General features: G+C 37.2%; 2 protein-coding genes across 4 annotated transcripts; one reads left to right on the top strand and one right to left on the bottom strand.

The window, feature by feature from the left end:
- Window positions 1-963: 963 nt before the first annotated feature.
- Window positions 964-11,032, bottom strand: map7a (microtubule-associated protein 7a). Of its 2 annotated transcripts, XM_057344554.1 has the most exons (14): window positions 10,647-11,029; window positions 8,210-8,284; window positions 7,919-8,082; window positions 7,364-7,469; window positions 7,121-7,234; window positions 6,816-6,955; window positions 6,601-6,716; window positions 6,312-6,520; window positions 4,088-4,244; window positions 3,658-3,823; window positions 3,273-3,374; window positions 2,791-2,841; window positions 2,528-2,720; window positions 964-1,792 (listed from the first exon to the last, which is right to left on the bottom strand). In XM_057344554.1, the coding sequence occupies exons 1-14, from the start codon at window positions 10,777-10,779 to the stop codon at window positions 1,782-1,784; spliced, it is 1,737 nt and encodes a 578-aa protein (XP_057200537.1). In that variant the 5' UTR covers window positions 10,780-11,029; the 3' UTR covers window positions 964-1,781. The 2 variants fall into 2 exon arrangements, with proteins under 2 accessions (XP_057200537.1, XP_057200538.1); XM_057344555.1 differs by lacking the exon at window positions 7,121-7,234 and having other exon boundaries at window positions 6,816-6,931; window positions 10,647-11,032.
- A 188-nt stretch (window positions 11,033-11,220) lies between these two features.
- On the top strand, window positions 11,221-22,996 carry si:ch73-204p21.2 (uncharacterized). 2 transcript variants are annotated; one of them, XM_057344562.1, is made up of 6 exons: window positions 11,221-11,333; window positions 14,024-14,161; window positions 21,151-21,211; window positions 21,286-21,349; window positions 21,468-21,533; window positions 21,716-22,996. In XM_057344562.1, exons 2-6 carry the CDS (start codon window positions 14,034-14,036, stop codon window positions 21,769-21,771), a joined length of 375 nt encoding a protein of 124 aa, XP_057200545.1. In that variant the 5' UTR covers window positions 11,221-11,333; window positions 14,024-14,033; the 3' UTR covers window positions 21,772-22,996. The 2 variants fall into 2 exon arrangements, with proteins under 2 accessions (XP_057200545.1, XP_057200544.1); XM_057344561.1 differs by lacking the exon at window positions 11,221-11,333 and adding an exon at window positions 12,483-12,689.
- The last annotated feature ends 333 nt before the right edge of the window (window positions 22,997-23,329 follow it).

Here is a 23,329-nt window from a genome sequence, read left to right as displayed (position 1 = left end):
CCGTTTCTGTGTGCCTCGCGAACAAGATATTTGCAATTGGCTCCTCGTGCATTCCCGTATGTGCTCGTTTGTTTCCGTAGCGCACATCAATACAACAGTGTGCACGTTTTGCTCTGCTTAAATTAGAAGTATGAGTTGATATTTGAAATGTTTGTGTCAAATGGTTCTGTCAAACCCGCAGTTATATATAGTATATGTGAAACTTGTTAACAGGTTTAGAGAAGGCCATTTAGGTCTGTTAAAAGTCCAAGGTAAGTGCGTCGAAACCACCCCACGAGACTGTTATCGATATTGTCACAGAAAGCATAATGTATGTTTCGTGTGGGCTGTGTATTGCAGTACGTTTCGTGTTTTCTACACACCATTAAAAAATGTGGAACATTGTATCCAGCCGTAACTTAAAAACGTTTTATACCAACTTTATACATTCCCGTAACATTACAGGCTTCATTACGCCTTCAGGTAAGTTCGTGTTAATGTACAGTATGCTGTCGTTGCTCATTGGCTTGTAGTTTTATTTTTGTCATTGTAAGGATTGATGTCCAAACCTGAACGAGCCTTTTGTTAAAGGCCAGAACATTGGTAACTCCTGAGTTTTTATTTTGAATGTAGTCTTTTCTGCCAGCAATTAACAGTACTGAACTTAATGTACTCTCTCGTGTTCTCTTTCTTTTGTGGCACTGTTTACCCAACTGGCCGCTTGTCCGTCACAACTGGTACAATTCCTTAAGGCTACAAGAACATTCAGTCCTTTCCAGTAAAATTCAGCTTAATGCAGAACTTCATCTTCAAATCCGGTCCAAAACAAATACACATTAGCCTTTTCACAGGCTGTGCTCCATCTTTAAATACTTTTATAGTCAAAGATGTTGAAAAAAAGTAGAATGTAATTTTTAATGATAGGCTAAGCATCAAATCTGTATGAATAGATCCATTCATAGTTTCCAACAGACCACAGCGACAGTTTTGGTTTTGAAGTTTATTTACTTACACCATTAAAAAATGAACTAAATTGTTACATCTTTACATTTGCAAAAGCATCTATATATTGCACAAAGTCAGGAACAAGCACAATAATAATGCTCATAAAGGCAGCCGAGCACGTGATAGTCTTTAATGTGATTTATGAAAAAGCAGTGTTCAAGATTATTTGGAACAGCTAAATAGCAGCAGTGCAAAATGAGCAATGGAAACTAGGAATTAATGAGCTCACCTGTTTTGGTAACAAACTGTGACGCAAAAGCAGTGGTCGGCATAGACTACAGATGGAAAAGTACTTGTGTATTACAAACAGCAGCAGTGCAAAGATACAGAATATAGTTTCTTTACTGTAGCTCAGCAATCTGACAATAAATTATTACACATATAGCTGTGTGCACTGCAGGTGAATCGCTGTGAGCATGTGTTTTGTGCATACCTAAGACTGAAATCTCTCTTAGACTACGTTTGAGCAATGCATTTCTCTTCACCATAAACATACTGACTTTAATATAAAATAATAATATGAGTAAATTAAAGCTGAAAAATGAACTTCAAGTTTTATTTAGGGAGTTAACAGGTCGTTATTTGACAATCTTACCACATACCCAAAGTTATCTAGCCACTGAGCACGGAGGGACATGGCACCATATCAGATCAAGCAGTTATTGGGCTTTTTATTTGGGCAGTAGAGCGGAGTTGTTACCTAAAGGATTTTTAAAGTGCAGGGGAAGCTGTTTTTACCACCAAAAGCTTGCTGAAGATGCTCTGAACGTCTTGACATCATATGATGACTCCATGGGTTAAATAACCTCTGAAGCACAGGAGAAAAAACAAACCTTTTTTTTCAACTGTATAACAACTTTCAAACATCAAAATAACATTATGAATATACAAATGCTTACAAAAATACAATGAATATTTGAAACGGTTTGTTCAATTCTTTTAACTTAAAGGGTCAGTGTGTAATTTGTTGGAGGATCTATTGACAGAAATGCAATATAATATACATAACTATGTTTTCAGAGGTGTATAAAGACCTTACATAATGAAGCGTTATGTTTTTACTACCTTAGAATGAGCTATTTCTATCTACATACACCGTGGGTCCCCTTGCATGGAATTCGCCATGTTGTTTCCACAGTAGCCATAAATGGACAAACTGCGTTACAGAGAGTGTTTCATAAATACGTTATCTCCTTCAGCAAAAAAGCGAAAATGTGACGACATCTTAGTTCTGTGTCAGCCACCGTAGTACTTCGAAAGGGAGGGGGGAGAGGTGGAGTGAGCCGATGGATGCAATTTGCAACCTCACCGCTAGATGCCGCTAAATTGTATCCACTGGACCTTTAATATTACTTCATGTAATTTTGTACCTTTCATAAATAACTTTCCTCACAATATTAAAGTTTATATTGTGTGATGTTTTTCATAGTCAAATGTGTCCTTTGATTTGCACCCGATGTTTGTTTGAAACACTTATGTTAGCTTAATACAAAAATTGGTACATTTAAGATTTCAATCAAATTTGATGAATTTATTCCCGTACCTGTTTGCTGGTGCGCCTGCATCTCCTCCAGGCCAGACAGAGGGCGGAATGATCTGCGTTCTTTGAAGGCAACAGTAGGAAGCATGTCGTCCTCTTCCCTCATCTCCAGCTTTGATGTTTTTCCAGGACCTGGTAGCCTGATAGCAGGCTTCACATTCTCGCCGGATGAAGTGCCCTTCACAGATACTGCTTTCTACAGGACACAATAAGGTGAGATTTTTCCTTTGGGACAGCAACATGGTGCATTTTAAAACCAGTCTCACCTTATCCTCAGATTCAGTCTTTCTGGTTCTCTTCATGATTTCCTGTAGGCGCTTATTGGGAGATACGTAAAAAAGCATTATAAATACAGTATATGCTGCAGACGGTCAGTAACAAGCGAGCTGTTTTTAGCTCACTTTAAAGGGATAGATCACCCCAAAAAAATTATTCTGTCATTATGTACTCACCCTATTATCATTTCAAACCTGTATGACTTTCTTACTTCTGCAGAACACAAAAGAAGAACAATATAATGGCGGTACCCATTGACTTGCATTGGTTTTGTGTCCATACAATGGAAGTGAATGGGTACCACCATTGTACGATTAACAATATTCTTCTAAATATCTTCTTTTGTGTTCTGCAGAAGAAAGTAAGTCACACAGGTTTGAAATGACAAGAGGTTAAGTAAAGGATGACAGAATTAAAATTTTTACTCTTTTTTTTTACACTTTAAGTGAGTTGGACAGTTCTGTGTATGTACCTTCTTTCTTTCTTGGCGCTCAGCCTCTTCTCTCTGGAAGCGAGTTTCTCTTTCCAGCCTCTGTTGCTCTGCTTGTACCCTCTGAAGAGCCTCTTCCTCTCTCTGAGAAATACAATATTGTGATGTCTGTTTTGTTCTGTACAACCGTAATGTAATAATAATATTGTGCAGACTTGGTAAGAAATGCTCTAAACCTGAAACAATGGGCATAGATATGATTTTTTCCTGTTTTGAAGTCATTGTGTCTTAGTTTTTCAAACAAATAGTCTTGCAGTTTGGGACCACAATACTAAATAATGTCCAGTACTCCTGTAAAGTATAGCTTGTAACAAACTAAACGCCATTGACCAATCAGCATCAAGGACAGGGTCCTTTATTTACATACCTGTTGCTGAAGTCTTTTTTCTTCCTCCAGTTGTCTGCGAGCGTTCTCAGCCTGACGTCTGTTTTCTTCTTCTCTTTTCTTCTGTTCCTCCTCCAGTCTCACGGCTTCGGCCTCTTGCCTGGCACATTTTTCGGCTCTCCGAAGGGCCAGTTCCTCTATTCCCCTTCTACAGAGTTAAATCTCAGATCTCAACATCTTTCATAACTTGTATGTGCGTTCTGTCAGATAAAACAAGCTACTTTATGATCACAACCCAACTAACACGATTTTCAGTTACTTCAGCAAAAAATACATTTAAAGCCACTGACATTTTAGTTAGCGGCATTTTTTATTCATTTGTCCACAGGACATTATAATGTCAGATCACTGTGTCAGTAAAAAAATAAAATAGCAATGGAAATGATGTGGGAATACAGAAGTCTGTCTTTACCTCTCCATCTCCACCTTCTGTCTCTGTTCCTCCTCTTCTTTTTCTCTCTGAAGCCTCGCTTGCCTTCTTTTCTCTGCCAGCAGGCGTGTGGCCTCCTCGGGCTTTGTGGTCCATGCAGGAGATCTGATTTGGGCTCTATCACCAATCTGACTTGGTCCTGAGATTGGACAGAGGTGGGAGACATTTTACAAAGATTACGAGTGTCATTTAGGATAAATGAAGTTGGGGTCCTTTGAATCGTAAAACATTTCGGGGCGGTTTCCCGGACAGGGATTAGCCTAAACCAGGACTAGGCCTTAGTTAAATTAGGATATTTAAGGCATTTTTAAAAACATGCTTTACAAACAAACATTACAGTGTGCATCCTGACACAAAACAATCGCACTGATATATTTTAAGATATGCAAGTGCAAGTTGTTTTCGATCAAGATGCCACTCATTTTTAAAGTAGTCTGGGATTAGGCTAAAACCCCGTCCGGGAAACCGGCCCTTCATGTTTGGATTAATAACTGATGTTATAGCATCTCTATATATGTGACCCTCGACCAAAAAAAACTGTCTTTAGTAGCACGAGCATATTTGTAGCAGTAGCCAAAAATACATTGTATGGGTCGAAATGATCGATTTTTCTTTAATTGCAGAAATCATTAGGATATTAAAGGCGGGGTAACCGATTTCCGAATTAGGCTTTAGACAACTGAGTCAGGCCGAGTACCAAAACAACCTTGTAGCCAATCAGCAGTAAGGTGCACAGTGCACAGGACGGACATTAGCCGAGCCGAGCGCTCACGAAAGCGAAAGATGTGGGTAGGGGTGTGTTTGTTTTGGTGATTTGAACATCAACAACGGCTAAGAGAAATCGGACACCCCGCCTTTAAGTAAAGATCATGTTCCATGAAGATATTTTGTAAATTTCCTACCTTAAATATATCGCAACTTAATTTTTGTGGATGTAGCAAAATGCTGCCTGGGTGATTCTCACGAAACCACTGAAACATCATGGCAGTAAAGATTTAAATGATAAAACATACAATTCGGTAACACAAAAAATGATCATAAAAAAGATAATCGTGTTCTCTACCTTGGACAAAACATAATTTTGTAAAAGTATTTCATTGCTTCTTCTGCTGAGATTCTCAGTGCTTTATATGTTGTAATTGAAACAGAGTAAAATAAAAAATATTGTGAAAAAAACAATTGGATGTTCTACTAGATGTTCTCAAATTACAAAAAAATGATTGGCAGAATATTCACGTGTAATAAAAATGAAGAAACAGTGGAAGAAAGAAGTGTCCGGGACTGATATTCTCATCCTCCGTAATGTTTTTAAAGACTTTTTAAACACACACAAAGATATTTACATTAAGTTTGATTTTATGTGAAGGCTAACAAGTTAACAAACTACTTTATATTTTTCTAGTTAAAAACTTAATATTCTCTTGTCACGCTGTGTACACGACTTTCCCCTTCTCATTACCGATACAGGTAGTTTTCCACATTAAAAGAAATTTTACATGTGTAATATTCTATTAAAATAAACTTCATTAATGTCTTATTGTGTATGATTAATAAAAACTTGCTTAGGCATCATGGCTTCGCTTGTTTTTAGCAAAACATGCTATGAGATTGACAGTTTTAAATGGTTATGGTATTGAGAATTTTTAAGGCCTTTTTTGTAAAAAAAATGTTTTAATTGTGTTACACTGTCAGTAAAAGTTTTGAAATTGATGCCTTTAAACATGTCATACTTTGTTTTGAATTCATATAAAGGGAATTTGTTGATCCAAGTGTTTTTAAGAAAATCATGTTTGACATCTTGAAACCAAGATTTCGTGAGTATCACCCGCCCGCTCTTTGAAAATTACCCACTCAAGTTTGGTATCTTTGTAAAACTTAGAATTTCCACTTTTGGGTTCATCTAACCTCCACAACGTCTGCGGTAAGCCAACAGAGAGCATTATAACCACACCTCTGATTAACAACTTCATAGGCAATTTTCTCAATATTTTGATTTTTTTGCCCCCTCAGATTCCAGATTTTTAAATGGCTGTATCTGGGCCAAAATTGTCCTATCCTAACAAACCATACATCAATAGGAAACTTATTTATTCAGCTTGCGGGTGATGTAAAAATCTCAAATTCTAAAAATTTACCCTTAAGACTGGTTTTGTTGTCTAGGGTCATATACTGTATTTATAGATTTCTACAGAAGACCTTCACTAACCATTAGGAGTCTGAGCGCAGTGTGGAGGATTCATAGCTGGATTTAATTGCAGTTGTACATCTTGTTTGAGATCTCTTTGTAGACATTGTGGAGTTGTCGTCTCGGGTTGTTGAAAATGTGGAGCAAGCTCATACTCTTGCTCTTCCAGAAGTGGAGGCAAACCATCTTGCTTGGGTAAAGCGTGTCTAAGGTGTGGTCTTATCTGCAGACTTGAGATGTACAAGAAAAGAATGTGTCAATGTTAAAGCATCCAGTTTTACTGTCATTATTATTTACATAGAAAAAATACCCTAGTGTTGGGGGTTTCGCATTCTCTTGTGGATTTGTGTCCTGTCTGGGATGGATTTCAACTGTTGTCTGAGGTTGTGTTTGCTGGTCTTTTGCCTCAAAACCACCTTTTGCCACCTGAAAGCCAGTTTAAGAATGCATATGAACATTTGTTACCACAGTAAGTTAGATTTCTATTCAACTAACTAAGCTTTGTGACACGGCGGAATCTCTCACCAGCTCTCTGTTAGTGGTTCTGCGGATGCTGACGCTTGGAACTGAGCGGGCAGGTCTGTTCACTGCCTTCCCACAATGCACCTGGGCCTTTTGGGTGGTACTGGAGTGACATGATACTGAACGACGACAAACATGAACAACTAAAAAAAATGTGGTTGATTTTGTTTCACAACACAATGTTAAATGGGGATAAACGAGTATGGAGAAATAAAAGTTGGTGAGTCAGAAAAGGAAGAAAACACGTTTGTAAATTCCCTTTAACTCAAAGTACAATCCCTCATTGTTTGGTTGTTTTATAGAGGTACCTGTGTCTCGGGACAGACACATAGCACTTCTGCTTCTGGCTAGATAGGAAATGGTGGGAGTCTGAAGACGACTGACAAGCTCGATCTCCCATTGGCTAAGAGAGCGGCGTTTAGCTAGAGAACAGCAGAAAGCACAGACACTAACAAAACGTGACAAGTCGGAGCTGAGGAAATAGAGACTGCAAGCTTAGAAAAGAATTTTAAAGGTTAGTGCTTTTTTTATTTGTGTTGTTAGAAATTCACCGTTCTTGTGGCTCTGGGCGCTGTTGGTGGTCCGCTGTGAGCAGTGGCCGAGTTTATCCTTCTGACTTTTCGCCATTGTCCTTCGCACCACAGACTCATAACGCTCCTACGACATTGATGCAAAACAGTGTTCCCATGATTCTGTGTTTATATAACTCGCATAAACCGACTGGACAGTAAACATGTGGACAGACTTTACAGAACTTTATGATCTTAGTCTTATATTTCTATATTATTTTACGTATTAATCGCTTAAATATAAAACACAGAGCTATAAATTATAGCATGGATATAAACCTGTATGACTTTCTTTCTTCTGCAGGACATAAATGAAGATATTTCGAAGAATGTTTGCAACCAAACAACATTGGCCCCCATTGACTTCCATTGTGTGGACACAAAACCACTGAGACATTTTTCAAAATCTCTTTTTTTTGGGCGCCACAGAAAAAAGAGTCAGATACAGGTTTTGAGTGACATGAAGGTTAAATGACAGAATTTTTCTTTTTGGATGAACTATCCCTTTTGTGATTTTTCGTTCATATGGGAACTCACTCTTTCCTCCTTAAGTCTCTGTTTACGTTTCTCCTCGACTGCTATTCTTCTCCTCTCCTCCTTCTGTCGCTGCTCCTCCAGCTTTCTTTTGCGCTCTTCAAGCTGTTTCTGGTAGAAGTTTTTGGCTCGCTCCTCCCTCGCCAGCCAACTGTGCTCTCGCAAGGCTGCAGTTCACATATACCACAGAAAATTGAAAATCAGACCGATCAAATACGTAATTTCACAGTAATAATCCTTTTAGTTCATTTCTCAGTCGGTGTAGATGTTATGCAGTCGGACTAAATGGAATACCCAGCTGTTTTTGGTACGCCTCTCTTCGTTCTCGGGCCAGTTGCAGTCTCTCATCCACTTTGAGTGCATTTGACTCTAAATGGCAAAATAGTAAATGTCAGAACATGACAGTTTCAGTGCACAGAATGTTCAATTCAAACACGCTCATGGAAATGGCTAAAAAAAGTCAGCTTGGGTATGCTCAGGCTTTCATTAAAAAAGATTACTCAGAGGTTTAGAACTGAAGACTGACATTAAATCTTCATTGACGTTGTATCCATGGCAGCAATGAATGTGGGGGAAGCGTTTGAGAGGAAAAATGACAAGTGGAAGCGATATATAAATCGTAGCTGTTTCAGACCTGCTGCATTTTTTTTTGTTGATAATAATCTGAGTGGATTTGATGTGCGGAGGAGCACATGATTTTCTCTTGTGTTCCATGACTTTGGGTGTCACGTCAGAGCTGGGATCTAAAAACTACAGCAGAAGATGCTTTGTAAATTTGCTTTTACTTATATTAGCAAGAGACAGTACTGTCTTTTAAGAGACAGTACTCAAATTTGTATTTATATTAAATACTTACATGATTTTGTTTACACTGTTGTATTATTTTGCAAAACAAATACCTGAATCTGTTCTTACTCAGTCAAATTTGATATTATCAAGATCATAATATTTTAGTATATTATGAAATATTTGGAAATGTTCTTTGCGTTTTGTAGGAAGATTTTTTTAGGTGATTTAAAAAAAACAGTAAATAACAGTAAGAAAAAACTGGGTCACATTTTTCATTATCCAAAGCTTCTGATTATATTGCAAGTTATGTTTTTACACATTTACATTCTTCACACCAGAAACCTTCGACCACCCTGTTTGAAAAGCAGATAGGCAGGTTACCTGCAATGATTTACAACAGTACAGAAAGAATGAGGAATGCTCAGTATTATGAATGCTTTTAAACACAAGATGTCTCTGTGTTTAGTCAGATAATTTCATGGAATGTTACTACCTGTTAAAATCTCCTTAGTATCGATCACATTGTCTCATGGGGATTTCACACTTTTCACATAATTGTAAACCCAGAGGCATTTTTAAATCCTAGATTATTCATCACCTTGTTCTTGACAAGGCCTTCTTAACCTTTAAATTAAAATGCATTAGCCTCCCTTAGTATTAAATGTTTGGGTAACACTTTACAATAAGGTGCTATTAGTTAACAATAGTAAATGCATTAGCTAACAATGAACAATTTCGTTTTTCAGCATTTATTAATCCTTGTTAATGTTAGTTCATGTCAATACAGCTATTCATGTTAGCTCATGGTGCATTAACTATTGTTAACAGTGACAATGTTTGATTTTAATAATGTATTTATAAATGCTGAAATTAACATGTAGTAATATTAATAAATGCTGTAGAAGTATTGTTCGTTGTTAGTTCATGTTAGCTAATGCATTAAATAATCGTTAACAAATAGCACCTTATTGTAAAGTGTTACCAATGTTTGTTTATAAAAATACCTTTAAAACCCCAAATCAAAGCTAAAAGGCAAATATGGAAGAAAAACATGAGGCCTGTTTTATGCCAGATTTGAGGTTTTTTTTTTAAATAAAGATGGCCTGAGGCTGGCAAACAGCTACAGAGACAACATTTGTTTCACTGTTGCTGTGTAGAACAACATATTCAGCGCCTGACCGAAGACTACGTGCTGACACTGAACTTGTGAGGTGAACTTAACACTCAGTGGGGTGGACCTTAAAAGGCAAATTCATCCAAAAATGAAAAAATGTGTTATCCTTTATTCACATTCACACTATTTCAAACTTGTGTGACTTTCTTTCATGAATGGAACACAAGGTCAAATTTTAAAGAATGTTGATATTTATAATTTTCCTAACAATGAAAGTGAATGTGGCTGTCAGTCATCCACCCAAATGTTTCCTATTGTGTTCCTTGAAAGAAAAATGATGGTTTGTAACAGCATGCGAGGGTGTGCATGATGACAGAATGCTCATTTTTTTCATCTCTGTAGTACCTGCTGAATATGCTTGCATGAATATTTTTATTAATAGTAAAGCAGACTTGTTTTTGGGGACCTTTATATAACGGACTACTATATGATTGTAACTGAGATTAACCCTTATAAAGACCTTTAGTGCATCTGGCACACATACATACACACACAACTATCCTCAATACGTCACCATCTAAGATTATGAGGAAATGCCAAATTAAAGCATTATTACATAGTGTACACACTCAGGGGAGTATATATAGTCTACTAACAGTTTTCTGGAATAGGCGTCACATGTTTCATCTTGATAATATAATGTCATATGCTACTAAATCAGATTTAGCAGGAGAAATGTGTGAAATATAAAGCATTGACCTAAACCACGCATGCAACAGAATTACAGTTTAGGGGAACAAATGCTACATATTTTACGGCATTACTAACCTCTCTGCTTTCTCTCAGGGTCGTGCATCCTCCGCGGTCTCTTCTCTGAGACGATGGAGAGACCCAGCTCTGCCATCCTCCCTGCCTTCCTCCAATCCCGCTCCTGGTCTGCCAGGCTCAGCTGAGCTGGCATTTTACAGATTAAACGCTTCTGCTGCTGTGAATGTGCGTGTTTCCTGATATATGTAGAACATCTGCTCCCAGCTTCTTCTGTGAAAAAATCGTCAACTCCTGATATCAGCTTATCGCTATATCTCTAACAAGGAACAGGCGAGAGCGAGCAAAAGAGACAGAAATTCTTCCTGGGGGGGAATGGTGAGAGGATTTGCTGGCTGTGTTGCGTACAGCACACGTGCCCACCCAGCAAACTCAGTACCCGTCTGAATGTAAAATGTGCACATGTGCCATGCTGTCATGAGCTCCTCCTCCTCACATACAAAAGAAACCCACCCATATAGTGTTTGAGAACAGCTTATTAGAGGCGTGTTTCCCTTTAAAATCCATAATGTTGTCAGAGCTGCAGCAGAGGTGAAATACAACAAAGGAAGCTGGGATGGATGCAAGCATGGTTGCCCGGGCGACTGTGATATGCATGAAATGTGGGGGATGAATGAAAGCATGCATGTGAGTGTCTAGAAATACCACTACACCGGGGAGGCTAGGAACATAGAAGAGCTTTTATCTTGTGTAAGGATGAGCGATCTCCACGTCGAAGTAAATGTGACATGTTTTTTAACAGATCGTTTTTTTGCAGATTCATTGAGCTGCTTGAACATGAGGATCTGGTGTCAAGCAAGCCTAGAGATGATGTCATCCCATCTCAATTAGTACTATAGTACAGAAACTACAGATTAACACAAACATGGCTTTTCATGTAAAACACATATTATACAGTACTAAATTTGTGCGTGTGTGTGAAATATATAGAATGCATTTGTGTAATAGGTAGTCAAATTTAGCCCTTGTGACTTCCCTTTGTGACAACTAGCCCGGTCTTCACTGTGTCAAGTGATAGTTCCCCCAAAAATAAAAAATAAATTGACTTACCCTCTTTTCATTTTAAACCTGTATGACTTTCTTTCTTCCACTTGCGAAACACAAAAGAACCTTACTTCTATTGTATAGACACAAAACCAATGCAAGTTAATGAGTACAGCTGTTGTTCGGTTACCAAAGTTCGTCAAAATATCTTCTTTTGTGTAGAAGAGAAAAAGTCATACAGATTTAAAATGACAAGAGGGTAAGTAAATGATGACAGAATTTTCATTTTGGGTGAACTGTCGCTTCATGTTTATTTGCTAAATTATTTAATGTAACCATATAGAATTTTCTTATAAATAAATGTTACCAGTGTCCACATTATATAATTATAAACTGGCTTCGCTGGTACAGTAATACCAGTGAAACATAATATTAAATTTGTATAAAATGCAAATTTCCAGTTAGTTGTATTGGTAAACAGCACGACACAACAGACACTAGTGAGACACAACAGCAGTCCTCTATTAGTCATATTCTAAAGACGTCTGAAAATGGTTAACTATCTAAAACTTTAAGATAAGAATTGTTTTACTGTTTGGAATGATAATAGTTCTGTTTCTGCTTATCACATATATTTCATTTGTGATTACAAGAAAAACAATATATTTAAGACTGCTTTGGACTGTTATCACACCTCATTTTAATACCAAAATGTTTTTAAGTAGCTATCTGTAAGTTGATCTTGGGCGTAAGAGGATGATGGAAGTTGTTGAGTGAGTCACAGGCGGACGTCTGAGTCTTGAGGGAGTGAAGAGGTATGAAGTCAGGTGAAGGAATGAGGAAATGAGTCAAAACTATATTCACCTGTTAGAAGGCCACATAGTAGAGTCAGTGTTAGACTGAAGTCTGCTGGCCGACGAGCGTCTGCTCTTAGTCTGTGTCGACATGTAGGGTACAAGAGCAAGAAATTACTAACTGAGAAGGATCATTGAACTATTATAAACGCTGGTACTTTGCTTTTTAATCGGCTCAGATTCGTTGGGATTGGTTCCAGCCGCACAAGTGAGTCTTGATCTCTCATTGCTACTTAATTTTACACTGAGATGGAAATTTTTATTATCAATGTAAATTTTGGGACTCTTTGAAAATTTGTGTGCACTGTTATTAGGAAACATGTACAGAAATAGATTTTACATTTTTAGGTTTGAAAAAACTTTATGAAAGTTTAATTGATCACACATTTGTAATGTTTAGTTAGCATCATAAAAGAAGAGCGAAACTAGGAGAGGTAACTACTTAAATCAGGTGGATCTGAAGGTTTTGTTTTAAGAACCTGTTTTTATTGTCATTTTGACAATGGGGTGGGGTTTCTTTAATCCTCCTTAACACATGTATTCTGTACAGCTATACTTGAGGATTTACATATTTTTGTCTTTTTTATTGTCAAAACAAGTAAAGTAATAGTTGTATGGTAAAATCTTTTCCGTATGCTGCGAAAGTTACAGCAGAAATAGTTTATAGGTCATGAAGAAGTGGATATTCTGGCCGATGAATAATTGCCCTAAAATTACAGAAACATTCCAGGCTGAGACTTTTAACATGTAGTGTATGAACTAGATAGAATGAAACTGTCAGAGCCACTAAACTTTTTTTAAATAGTTTCAGGGCCCTTTAAACACAACTGACCTTCTCAAGATTTACAGTATCAACAGTCAAATGTGACATCTTAAGTACAGGCTTTCTCACATAGACATTGATTCATTTGAGAATTTGTCAATATCAGAAGCATCTTCTGGTGATAGCAGTGAAACATTGTATGAAAACTTCTTTCTGTGGTAACTGATGATGTTCATTGCAAAACAGTCAGTGAAAGGCTTTCTGTTGAAGCTGCTCATCAGCATTTAAACAAATGTCTCGGCTTCTAGTGAAGTCAGTCTTTAAAGGAAATCACGTTAAATTCTTTGGAATTTTTGAATTTCATTGCAAATGTTTGTGTTTCTTAACTAGTTGTCTTGAGAAAGGTTTAGGAACCAAGCTATAAAGATGAGACACAATTTTTGAACACTCAATTGGATTTATAAAATGTCACTGTGTAGCCTACACACCTAACTTTTGTGACAAAGATCTGCTGGTGTGGAAAATACATGTAAAATATAAATAGTCGTTACATAAAAAGCATTCAAGCATTCATACATTTGTATGTCTTCACTGTGTTGCTTTATATGTGTTATGCATGTGCAACTGTTTGTATAAAATAACATTTATATCTGAATTTTGAGTAGTGTATTCAGATTTGATTGCTGCTTAGTCGTCTTGCGCTCTCAAGTGGTGTTCATAAACAATCATTATGTACCGAGACAGATCTTTTAATCTCTGATCTTTCTGTTCACCTGTAGTATCTTAATCATGGCACCGATCAGCACCGATCTGGTGGGCTGGGCAGTGTCAGAGACACCAGAAGCTGCATTCCTCTCCATCCTCATCGTCTTCATCCTCAGCATCGCCTTGCTCCTTATCTGCACAACCTGTAAAAAGTGAGTTGTCGCTGAATGACATTTTAAGGTTTGCGACTTTAACCTTTTATGAGATGTATGTGCCGCATTAGGAGACAAAAACATGTGTCCACAGATAAAGTCAGATGTAAAGAAGCAACCTTGCGTGTCCTGTGGGTATGTGGTACTGTCAACACCATAAATGCTGTAAGATGCATTCCAGGACAGCACTGTCAAGTTTTTCCACTACGGAAATGTGTGGAATGAAGCAGGAATGTGGCTCATTCACTGTCTTGCATATGACTAGTAGTTGACATATGAAAACATGAAAAAGAGCACAAGTGAATAAACAGAGCAAGGTTGTAATTATTTGACTTGTAGGGGATGTGTGCATAGTTTAAAGCCTTAGAAGAAAGAAACAAGTACAATTTCTATACTTTTGACACTAACATAAGGTTTAAGTCATTGCCATTAGTTCATGTATAGCTAACATCAGCTAAAAAATTAAATATTGTAAGAGCATTCATTAATCTTTGTCAATGTTAGTTAATACAAATACAGTTCATTATACATATACCTTAGCTTTTGATATAAACAAATGTATTAGTAAACATTAAATTTGACATTAACTAAGATTAATAACTGCTGTAGAAATAATATTTATTTAGGTATAATTGAATCTTAAGCAGAGTTATTATAGTTTTGATTTTAGTTTTATTTCATTTTTATTCATATTTTAAATTAGCTTTTATTTTATACTTTTAGTTTTTATGTAAATCTTAGTTAAATATTCAGCAACTTTGTTATATGCTTTTGTTATTTTATTATTTTTATTTTTTTATGTTGCTATATAAGATTAATTAATTTTAGGTTTAGTCTTAGTTTGTTTATTATTATAGGCCTAGTTTTAGTGCTTTAAACTAATTTTATTTCATTTCTGAGGCAACATTTCAATTTTTTGTTATTCATTTTTCCCAATAAATTTTAGGCCAATATTTTCAATGAACAAAAACACTTTCAAAGTTTTAATTTTTGTAAACTAAAATAACCTCTCTAAGCTCCCCAAAATACCCTTGATCCCCTTTTTTCTCTACATAGTCAAACGCAAAAAAAGTAAAACTGTATTTTGATACATTTGTAATTTGTAATTAGCAGAGAAACATATCAATAAAGCAGTAAAATATTTGTATGGTTAATTCATGTTAACTAACGTTAGTTAGCTTAATTTAATGTCATTTAGCTATACCTTTTATATGTAGTTACTTTTTATACTTTTATAATGAGAAAGTTAAAAATAGAATTATTTGTCTAACAGCAACTAACAAAAACCAAATAGAAACATATCAAACTTGTTCTTCCTTAAAAAGCCCTGAAACATAGAATAGACTATTTATTGAACACTATTAATAGACTACTAACAGACTATTTATTGGCTCTGACTGTATCACTCTTTATAGCAGTGGTCTCCAACGTAGTGAACTTTGTTAGATGCCCGCCAAGCACTGGGCTCAACAAATAAAAGCTGCACATGAATGACGCTCGGGACTACCGATCGGGCGATTGCTGCATCGTCATGAAAGTTTATCATTTGCACGTGTTTAAGTGTTTAAGCTTTGCCAATGTAAATATATTCAAGTGCAAAATATGTAAAAGAGAACTCAATTTGATCCCTGTGAATTTGATGTGCGTTCTGTGCGTAGGCTATATCACATAAAACGCAAAGACACACATAAATTCTTAAAAAGTGCATAAAAACGTATGCGCTGAATTGAATCGGATTAATTTTAAACCGACAAGAAGATATGCGCAATTAAATATGATAGAAACACATTTACTGAAAAAAAACCTCGATTCGCATCCAAAAATGAATGTGCTTAGATCAATTGACGGCATAACTGGACTAACCAACGGTCCGGTCTCGTTGTACACCATCAATGCTGTTCTAAAATGCTTTAGCCAAAGTCTGACATGACAGTGGTTTGGTATTACCTCCTATAACATACAGCGTTACTAAAGAGCGTTCCTAAAGAGCAGGCATTCACCTCGGAAAGCCGCGCGTTTATTGTGTTCTGTGCGCTCTGAGCAGCATTTTTATATATAGGCATAGGCTATATAGCCTATTTATGGCAAAAGACAAGCTACAGTTATTCTATTGCAGAAACTTCAATTTTCCTTAGTGATATTGGGCGCCAGATTATAAAAAAGGTACGTTTTTGTTCTTAAAGGGCGCTTTCTCACCTTTAGTTCGGTTCATTTGGTCTGGACCAATTTAAAAAAATGATACACATTTTTGATTCCCTTTCACACCACACTGATTGCTTTGGTCCGAACCAGTAGAAACGAAACAAAATGCAGTCACGTGACAACACGTGGAACTTGTACACCCTGCACTTGGACGCACTGCTGGCGGAGTTTCTTTACCTTAACCCGGCACTGTTCCACAGATCTACTAAACCCTTTTCCCCTGAGTTGTTTGCTAAACAATGACAATATCTTGCTGTTCAGGAGTTTTCTAAAGTTGGGATGTAATAGGAATGTGCACGAATGTTGAAATATTCGATCAGCAATAACTATTCAAAAATTAAAAATGCTATTCGAATGTTTGTATTTTTCATAAGAATAAAAACTGCGTCACCACAGGATTAAGTTACCGCTACAGAAGACCTTAGAGTTGTCACGTCTTATTTAATGCTTCTTCAATTCATCTGTAATGATTTTATAATATACAGAAAATATTTAAAAAATAATTTGTATGTGTTCCTAAATCTTTGTTCACTCAGATCGCAAGCTAGTTTAAATATTTTAAGTTTACACCCCGGATGCCCGTATCGCGTGTTATGCTCGGCTCACATATAAAAATGTTTAGGAACTGGTGAGACACAGAGTTTGTTAACATTACTTACATTAGGTATAAAAATGCCAACGTAATATTAGAAGATTAACAATAATTAATTTATTACCATAACTTGTTCGGAGCGGTTGTTCTTGGCAAATTCATATTCGTTTGTTAAAAATTTATTAAGTAATGCTAATTTCAACAACATGAAAATGTACATTTCACTGCAACTAATGTTAATGAATTTGGCCTTAGCATAAGACTGGCACCTTTTTCCAAATCTAAAGCCTGAATTTTCCTTTTAAGAAGTTCAAATAGGGTCTTCACCTTCAAGTTACATCCTGTAAATAAATTTGCACGCGTATCGCGTAATTAACAGGGAAACAAGCATTACATGGCTCCGTCTTTGTTGCGGAGTAAATTTTAGGATCTGGACAGTCGGCATGGAGGTATCAAGCCCGTTTACTTTATCAACATTATAAACAATAAAGCCAGATATTCTTGTCAGATGGGTTTTGTTTGCGGGAGTTAGAAGAGCAGCTTGTTTTCTCCGCTGTCAGCTTGTTAACCGGCTGAGGAACGTTCACCATTGTAAAATAGACCTATATGCTTGTTTTTCTTATCAAGAACATGTAAAACAAAATAAACAAGATAACCATATATCACAGACTGTCAGTATACATTGCGTTCTGTTCGTTTGGTTTTGTATGTTTTCTTTTTGTATTATATTTTGTATTATGCGTTTTTCCATTTTAAGAATATATCTAAACTACGTCATATGCTGTCAATCTCAGATGCAGAGAAGTTAATTCATGCATTCATGACATCAAGACTAGATTACTGTAATGCACTGTTAGGTGGTTGCCCTGCAGGCTTATTACAAAAACTCCAATTGGTCCAAAACGCGGCAGCTCGAGTTCTTACACGTACAAAAAAGTATGAACATATTAGCCCGGTTCTGTCAACCTTGCACTGGTTACCTATAAAGCATCGCGTTAACTTTAAAATCTTGCTTATTACCTATAAAGCCTTACATGGTTTAGCTCCTCAGTACTTGAATGAACTCCTTTTGTATTACAGTCCTTCACGTGCATTACGCTCTCAGGCGTCCTGTCAGTTGGTAATACCTAGAATTTCAAAATCAAGTGCAGGTGGTAGATCCTTTTCCTATCTAGCGCCTAAACTTTGGAATAGTCTTCCCTGCACTGTCCGGGAGGCAGACACACTCTGTCAGTTTAAATCTAGACTAAAGACGCATCTTTTTAATCTTGCATACACTACTCTTCCATAATATAAATCTTCAGAGGGTTTAGGCTGCATTAGTTAGATCAACCGGAACCAAAAACACAACTGATGTACTTGTTGCATCAAAGAGTACAGAACAGTACTCTACTCTCAGCCAGTCTTGTCTCATTGTTCCAAGGTTACCACAGCGAGCAGGATGCAGTTCATGGCCTGACCTGATGGTAGAGCGGAGAATGGGAAGTGGGGACCTGACAAGAGCTGAGATGATAGAGCTGGATAAAGAAGGACGCGGTCACTTGACATGTCTTCACCACAAAATTTCAAATGCTATTAGATTATTAATGATAATCTTAAACTATAATTTATTTTATTATTAAGTTTATTTATTTTATTTAGCCTTGTTGTGCAAGCTCTCTGGAGCTTGTGCAGAGGCAGCAGCTTTTGCCAGAGGGGAACTGGAATCCCCTGGTTGGGCCTGGGTTCTCCTGAGGTTTTTTTTCTCGATTAGAGTTTTGGGTTCCTCGCCACCGTTTGCATACTGTTTTTGCACTATCTGCCTGACCGGGGGGGCTGCTTTAGAATCTTAAAGTTTTACTTAATTAATATTGCATATAGGAATTTATTATCTGTTATATTTGACCTGTGCTTCTCTCTCCTTTATCCTAAATGTGTGCTCTCACTGAGCGTGTGTGTGTGTGCGTACTTGTCTGTGTACGTACGTGTGTGTGTGTGGTGTGGGTGTGTGTGTGTGCGTGCGCATCCGTGTGTGTGTGTGTCTCTGTGTCTGTGTGTGTTGGTGCGTGTTGTGTGTGTGGAGTGTTTTGTATGTGGGTGTGTCTGTCTTCTGTGTTTTCAACCTTTTCTTGTTTTTGCAGGTACAACTTTGATTGTTTTGCTTGTAGTCAATGTGTCTCATGTACAGCTGCTTTGTAACAATGAAAATTGTAAAAGCGCTATATAAATAAAGTTGAGTTGAGTTGAGTTATACCGTTCCGAACAGGGGTAAATTCAGTTTTTATGTATTTTTCTATTTTTTCCTTTTTTTCAACATCTAAAAACCTATACACGATATGATATTAATGCGTTATGAATATTTAATGATAATTATAAGCTTGATGTGAAATTGTGACTAAATAAAAACTAAAAACTTAACAAATAACGTCATTATTAACTCAATTTAAATAAACAAATATTCGCATATTCTTTTTTATGATCTCAAATAGTCAAATATGAATTTATTGAAAAATGCCCATCCCTAGGATGGAATATGGTCATCAGACCAAATTTCTATGAGGCTCCGTACCTCCTCACAACTCTAAGTTTGTCCGCGAGCCATGCTAGTGCAAACTGTCAACAAACACTTGTCCTCATTCCATAATGCACAGCGCAGTTGACTACGACAACTGGTTTAGTTCACAAAAGTGCAGTACTTTTTGCATTTGGGTCTCTTCGAGGTCGAATCACGTTCTCACCACAAACGAACCGCTCCAGGGTTCGTTTGAAAGCGTGCCGATACCACCTTTTCAAAGAGGTTTTGGTGCGCACTCGAGTGCGATTGCATTCACACCTGCCCGAACGAACTGCACCAAGAAGAAAAACGAACTCTAGTGCGATTCAACCGTACTAAATGAGTCAGGTGAGAAAGCACTCTTTGGGCGTTTTCACACATAAGGGTTTGTTTCGGAACCTGGTGCGTTTTCTCTCTTGGTTCGATTCGTTTAGGCATATGTGAATCCGCCCCAAAACAATCGCCCCGAGACCGCCTGAACAAGGTGGTCTCGGCCCGATTGCAAACGAACTCTGGAGCGGTTCGGTAGACGTGTGAAAGCCATCCGACCAAACGGACTAGCGAACCAGACTGTATCACAATGTATGATGGGTAATTATGTAAAGTTGCGTGACGCAAAAGGGATTGTTTTGCTAATGGCTCCCTGTAACAATGTTCAAAGTAAGGAAGGAAGGAGGCGGGAACCGGCGAAGGTTAAACCAAACTTTTAATAAAATAAACAAACAACAATACGAAAGTAAAGTGCTGACAGCTCCCTCACAGTCGACTGCCGGCCACACAAACACAATAAAACATAACATAAAATCCAGGCCTGGTTCTCTCTCGTCCTTCTCCTCCTTTTATGCTTCCCGAGCTCCGCCGTGAGATACGCGAGACAACGCGCAGCTGCCGCTCATTATCACTCGCGTTACCGGCCGGAAAATAAACAGATGCACTCTGACCAATCGAATGAGAGTTTACTCGCACGTGACTTTTATTAACAAAGTTTGGTCCGTCTGGAAATATTGCCTTGTGAATGCGAACCGAGCTAAAATAAATTTCAATATTGTAGCGGTTTAACCCCCGGTTTCGGAACAAAGCAATCGATACACAGGTGTGAAAACTCACTGGATGGAGTGCGAGTTTGTGTTATTTTACATTTGATTATTTTGTTCAATTTCTGTACGAAAACTGTTTATAACAATTTCGTATACCATTAAAACAAAAATAATCACTTATTTTGTGAATGGTTATGGTGGTAGGCTATAAGGTGAAATTGACTGTAACCAAAAACAAAAGGATTAATTATAACTTAACCCTAAAAGTTAAGTAAATTAAGTTAAAAAAGTATGCATCGCACAGTTTAAAGTTTGAAAGTATTTTCTTATTATATCCAACAAGTAGCCCTCTGGATGATTTTATCTGTTCAGGTAGCCCTCGCTTACAAAAAGGTTGGAGACCCCTGCTAAAAACGTTTGACCATTTACATTGCAATTCTAATCTCATCCAGCAGATGGCAGAAAAGAATTCATCATAAATGTGTGGGTTAAAAACTTCAGGCCTTATTAAGTTTACATTGACAAGAATTCTTGTGTAGTAACCACAAATTGCATAAGATACATTCACAAGCTATTCTCCCATCCATCCAGAGCCATTTCCAATTTCCTCTCTGTTACTTTGCAGACATTCATTTCAGTTAGAGGAAAAGGCACCTAAGGAGAATTCATCAACACTTGTTAGAGTGGTGAGTAATTCCTATATTTCTGTAAACCTTGTGTGTGATGACAATGTGATAACGTGTGCTTGTCTCCTAAATAGGAAGCAAAGGGGGATGGGGCCAGACACAACCCTGCTGTTAATGAAATCACCAGTGATGAAATTGGTAAACTGAGCTGTTAATTACAATGCATTTCTTTTGAATAGCTCTTGAATAGTTTTATCTGTATGCTATCAATGTTTGGCAAACCATCTCACCAGATGCATTAATCTTGTTCTTGAAGGAAACTTAGAAATCGCTAAAGATGCACTCGCCTACAAACCCTACAGAAGTCACACTCTCACTCCAGGTGTGTTTAGCCATTGTTCTTGAAAAACAGTCCTACAAGTACTGTATTCCCAGATGATGTCAATAAAATTGGTTAACATCACATCATGTAGGCTATTCTGATATCTAAATATATTTTTATAGCCATGAGAAATGTACAGTGCATACTGACACATAACATGACAATATTTTTGTTTTTTGCAGGATCGAGTCTGCATGGTGAAATGAACGGCAATGCTGAAGTTTCAGTACAATATTAGGGTGTCTAATAAAGTGCTTTTAAAATAGTTTATATACAAGGTTTCCACCTTTTTCATAGAAAATCATTGGAAATTTCCATTGCTAAAAAGTTTTTCACCATCCTGTATATAAACTCAAAGTTGCATTCCAGCGAAATGTCACATGACAATACAAACACAATTGTGTCTTTCTTATATTGTTTTAATTTCAGGTGACTAAAATGACTTCGCTGTCAGTAGGTGTAATATCGCAGCAGCTATAAATATACGTTCAATGGTGGAAACAAGCCTGCAGTTTTCCTCCATCTTTACATGTTACCTGAAAATGCTTTAGTAAACCAACAGTTGGAGACAAACAGTTTCCAGACTAACCAAACCGGACACATCCTGCTATGTGCAACTGCTGTTGACTATAGAAACTATATCTTGCAAAGACTAAGCTCAATCAATGCAACATTTCGGACAACGTCTTTCCCCCTCAGGAGAAAGATCCAGATCTTCTCGTCACTCCTGTTTGGGAGACTCCTTCTGATAGGGATCACTATTCAGGTGGTCACCGATTTAAATGCGATATATTCCACACTAAACAAGAACATCAAGTGTACCCCTCTCCATCTCCACACCCACCTGAGGTGGGATGAGGTGGACGAATCATCATCACTCAGAAATAAACGAAAGAAACCCTTTTTATAGGCTAATGAAATTAAGTACTGTTAAACTGTTCTGTTTTTACATTCATTCTTAGATTAACTTAATCCCTGAGGTTGACTGGTGTGTATCTTTTTACTTTTATTGTGAGTGTTTTAGGCTTTACACAATGTATTAGTTTTAGTGGGTACGAGGGAAGTTTTTAACTGTTTTTATGTTATGTTCGACCTATCCATATCCACATATCCACACCAAAAATGAAGCATGATAATAGAATAGAATATACTTCATTGTCATTGTACAGCTGTACAACAAAATTTTTGCTCTCCATACAAAAAATTAAAATGGGAACATGTACACATACACATATATAAGCAAAGATATATAGCATAGCAAAGAATAGGGAGTGAAGACAGTAAAAACTAGTAGTGCAAGTATGCATGTGATGTAAACAAGTCCATGCTGTTATAGTGCAAGTATGCATATGATGTAAACAGAGTCGATCAATACAATAGTAATGCAAGAATGATATGATGTAAACAAAGCCAATACTGTAGTAGTGCAAGTATGCATTATGTAAATAAAATAAATGTTGCATTATCAACACAGTTGTCTGTTAGTTGATCGCAAAGTCACCGTCAAACATAATGTGCAGCCGTGGGTATTTTATGTATCCATTTAAAAATCGTTTAATTCGATGGTGAGCAAACACGTGAAACGCAAAAACAAATAAACACATTGTGATACGTGTGTTAACGTGAAACAATATCTTCACACGACGCCTATCCTTGCGGTGTTTGGGAAACGCACACAGATCTGTGGTTGACGTGCAGAACGCCTGGCCTGTTCTCTGTTCTGGCATGAGGATGTGAGGCCGCGCACGTACGCGTTTATTGGCCTGAAAGGTTCCACGAGCTCAGCGCGTGGGGAG

Source organism: Triplophysa rosa, linkage group LG10 (genome assembly GCF_024868665.1).
Source record: "Triplophysa rosa linkage group LG10, Trosa_1v2, whole genome shotgun sequence".
NCBI lineage: Eukaryota > Metazoa > Chordata > Actinopteri > Cypriniformes > Nemacheilidae > Triplophysa > Triplophysa rosa.
This window is presented reverse-complemented; position numbering and strand designations above follow the sequence as displayed.

Bases quoted from the DNA above. Each gene is read 5' to 3' on its own strand.
- si:ch73-204p21.2 (XM_057344562.1), top strand. From the start codon at position 14,034: ATGGCACCGATCAGCACCGATCTGGTGGGCTGGGCAGTGTCAGAGACA. The intron at 14,162-21,150 runs GTGAGTTGTCGC...GTTACTTTGCAG, and splicing joins ATCTGCACAACCTGTAAAAA to ACATTCATTTCAGTTAGAGG. The intron at 21,350-21,467 runs GTAAACTGAGCT...TTGTTCTTGAAG, and splicing joins AATCACCAGTGATGAAATTG to GAAACTTAGAAATCGCTAAA.
- map7a (XM_057344554.1), bottom strand. From the start codon at position 10,779: ATGCCAGCTCAGCTGAGCCTGGCAGACCAGGAGCGGGATTGGAGGAAG. The intron at 8,083-8,209 runs GTATTCCATTTA...TGTGAACTGCAG, and splicing joins GGCGTACCAAAAACAGCTGG to CCTTGCGAGAGCACAGTTGG. The intron at 7,470-7,918 runs GTGAGTTCCCAT...TCAATGTCGTAG, and splicing joins AGAGACTTAAGGAGGAAAGA to GAGCGTTATGAGTCTGTGGT.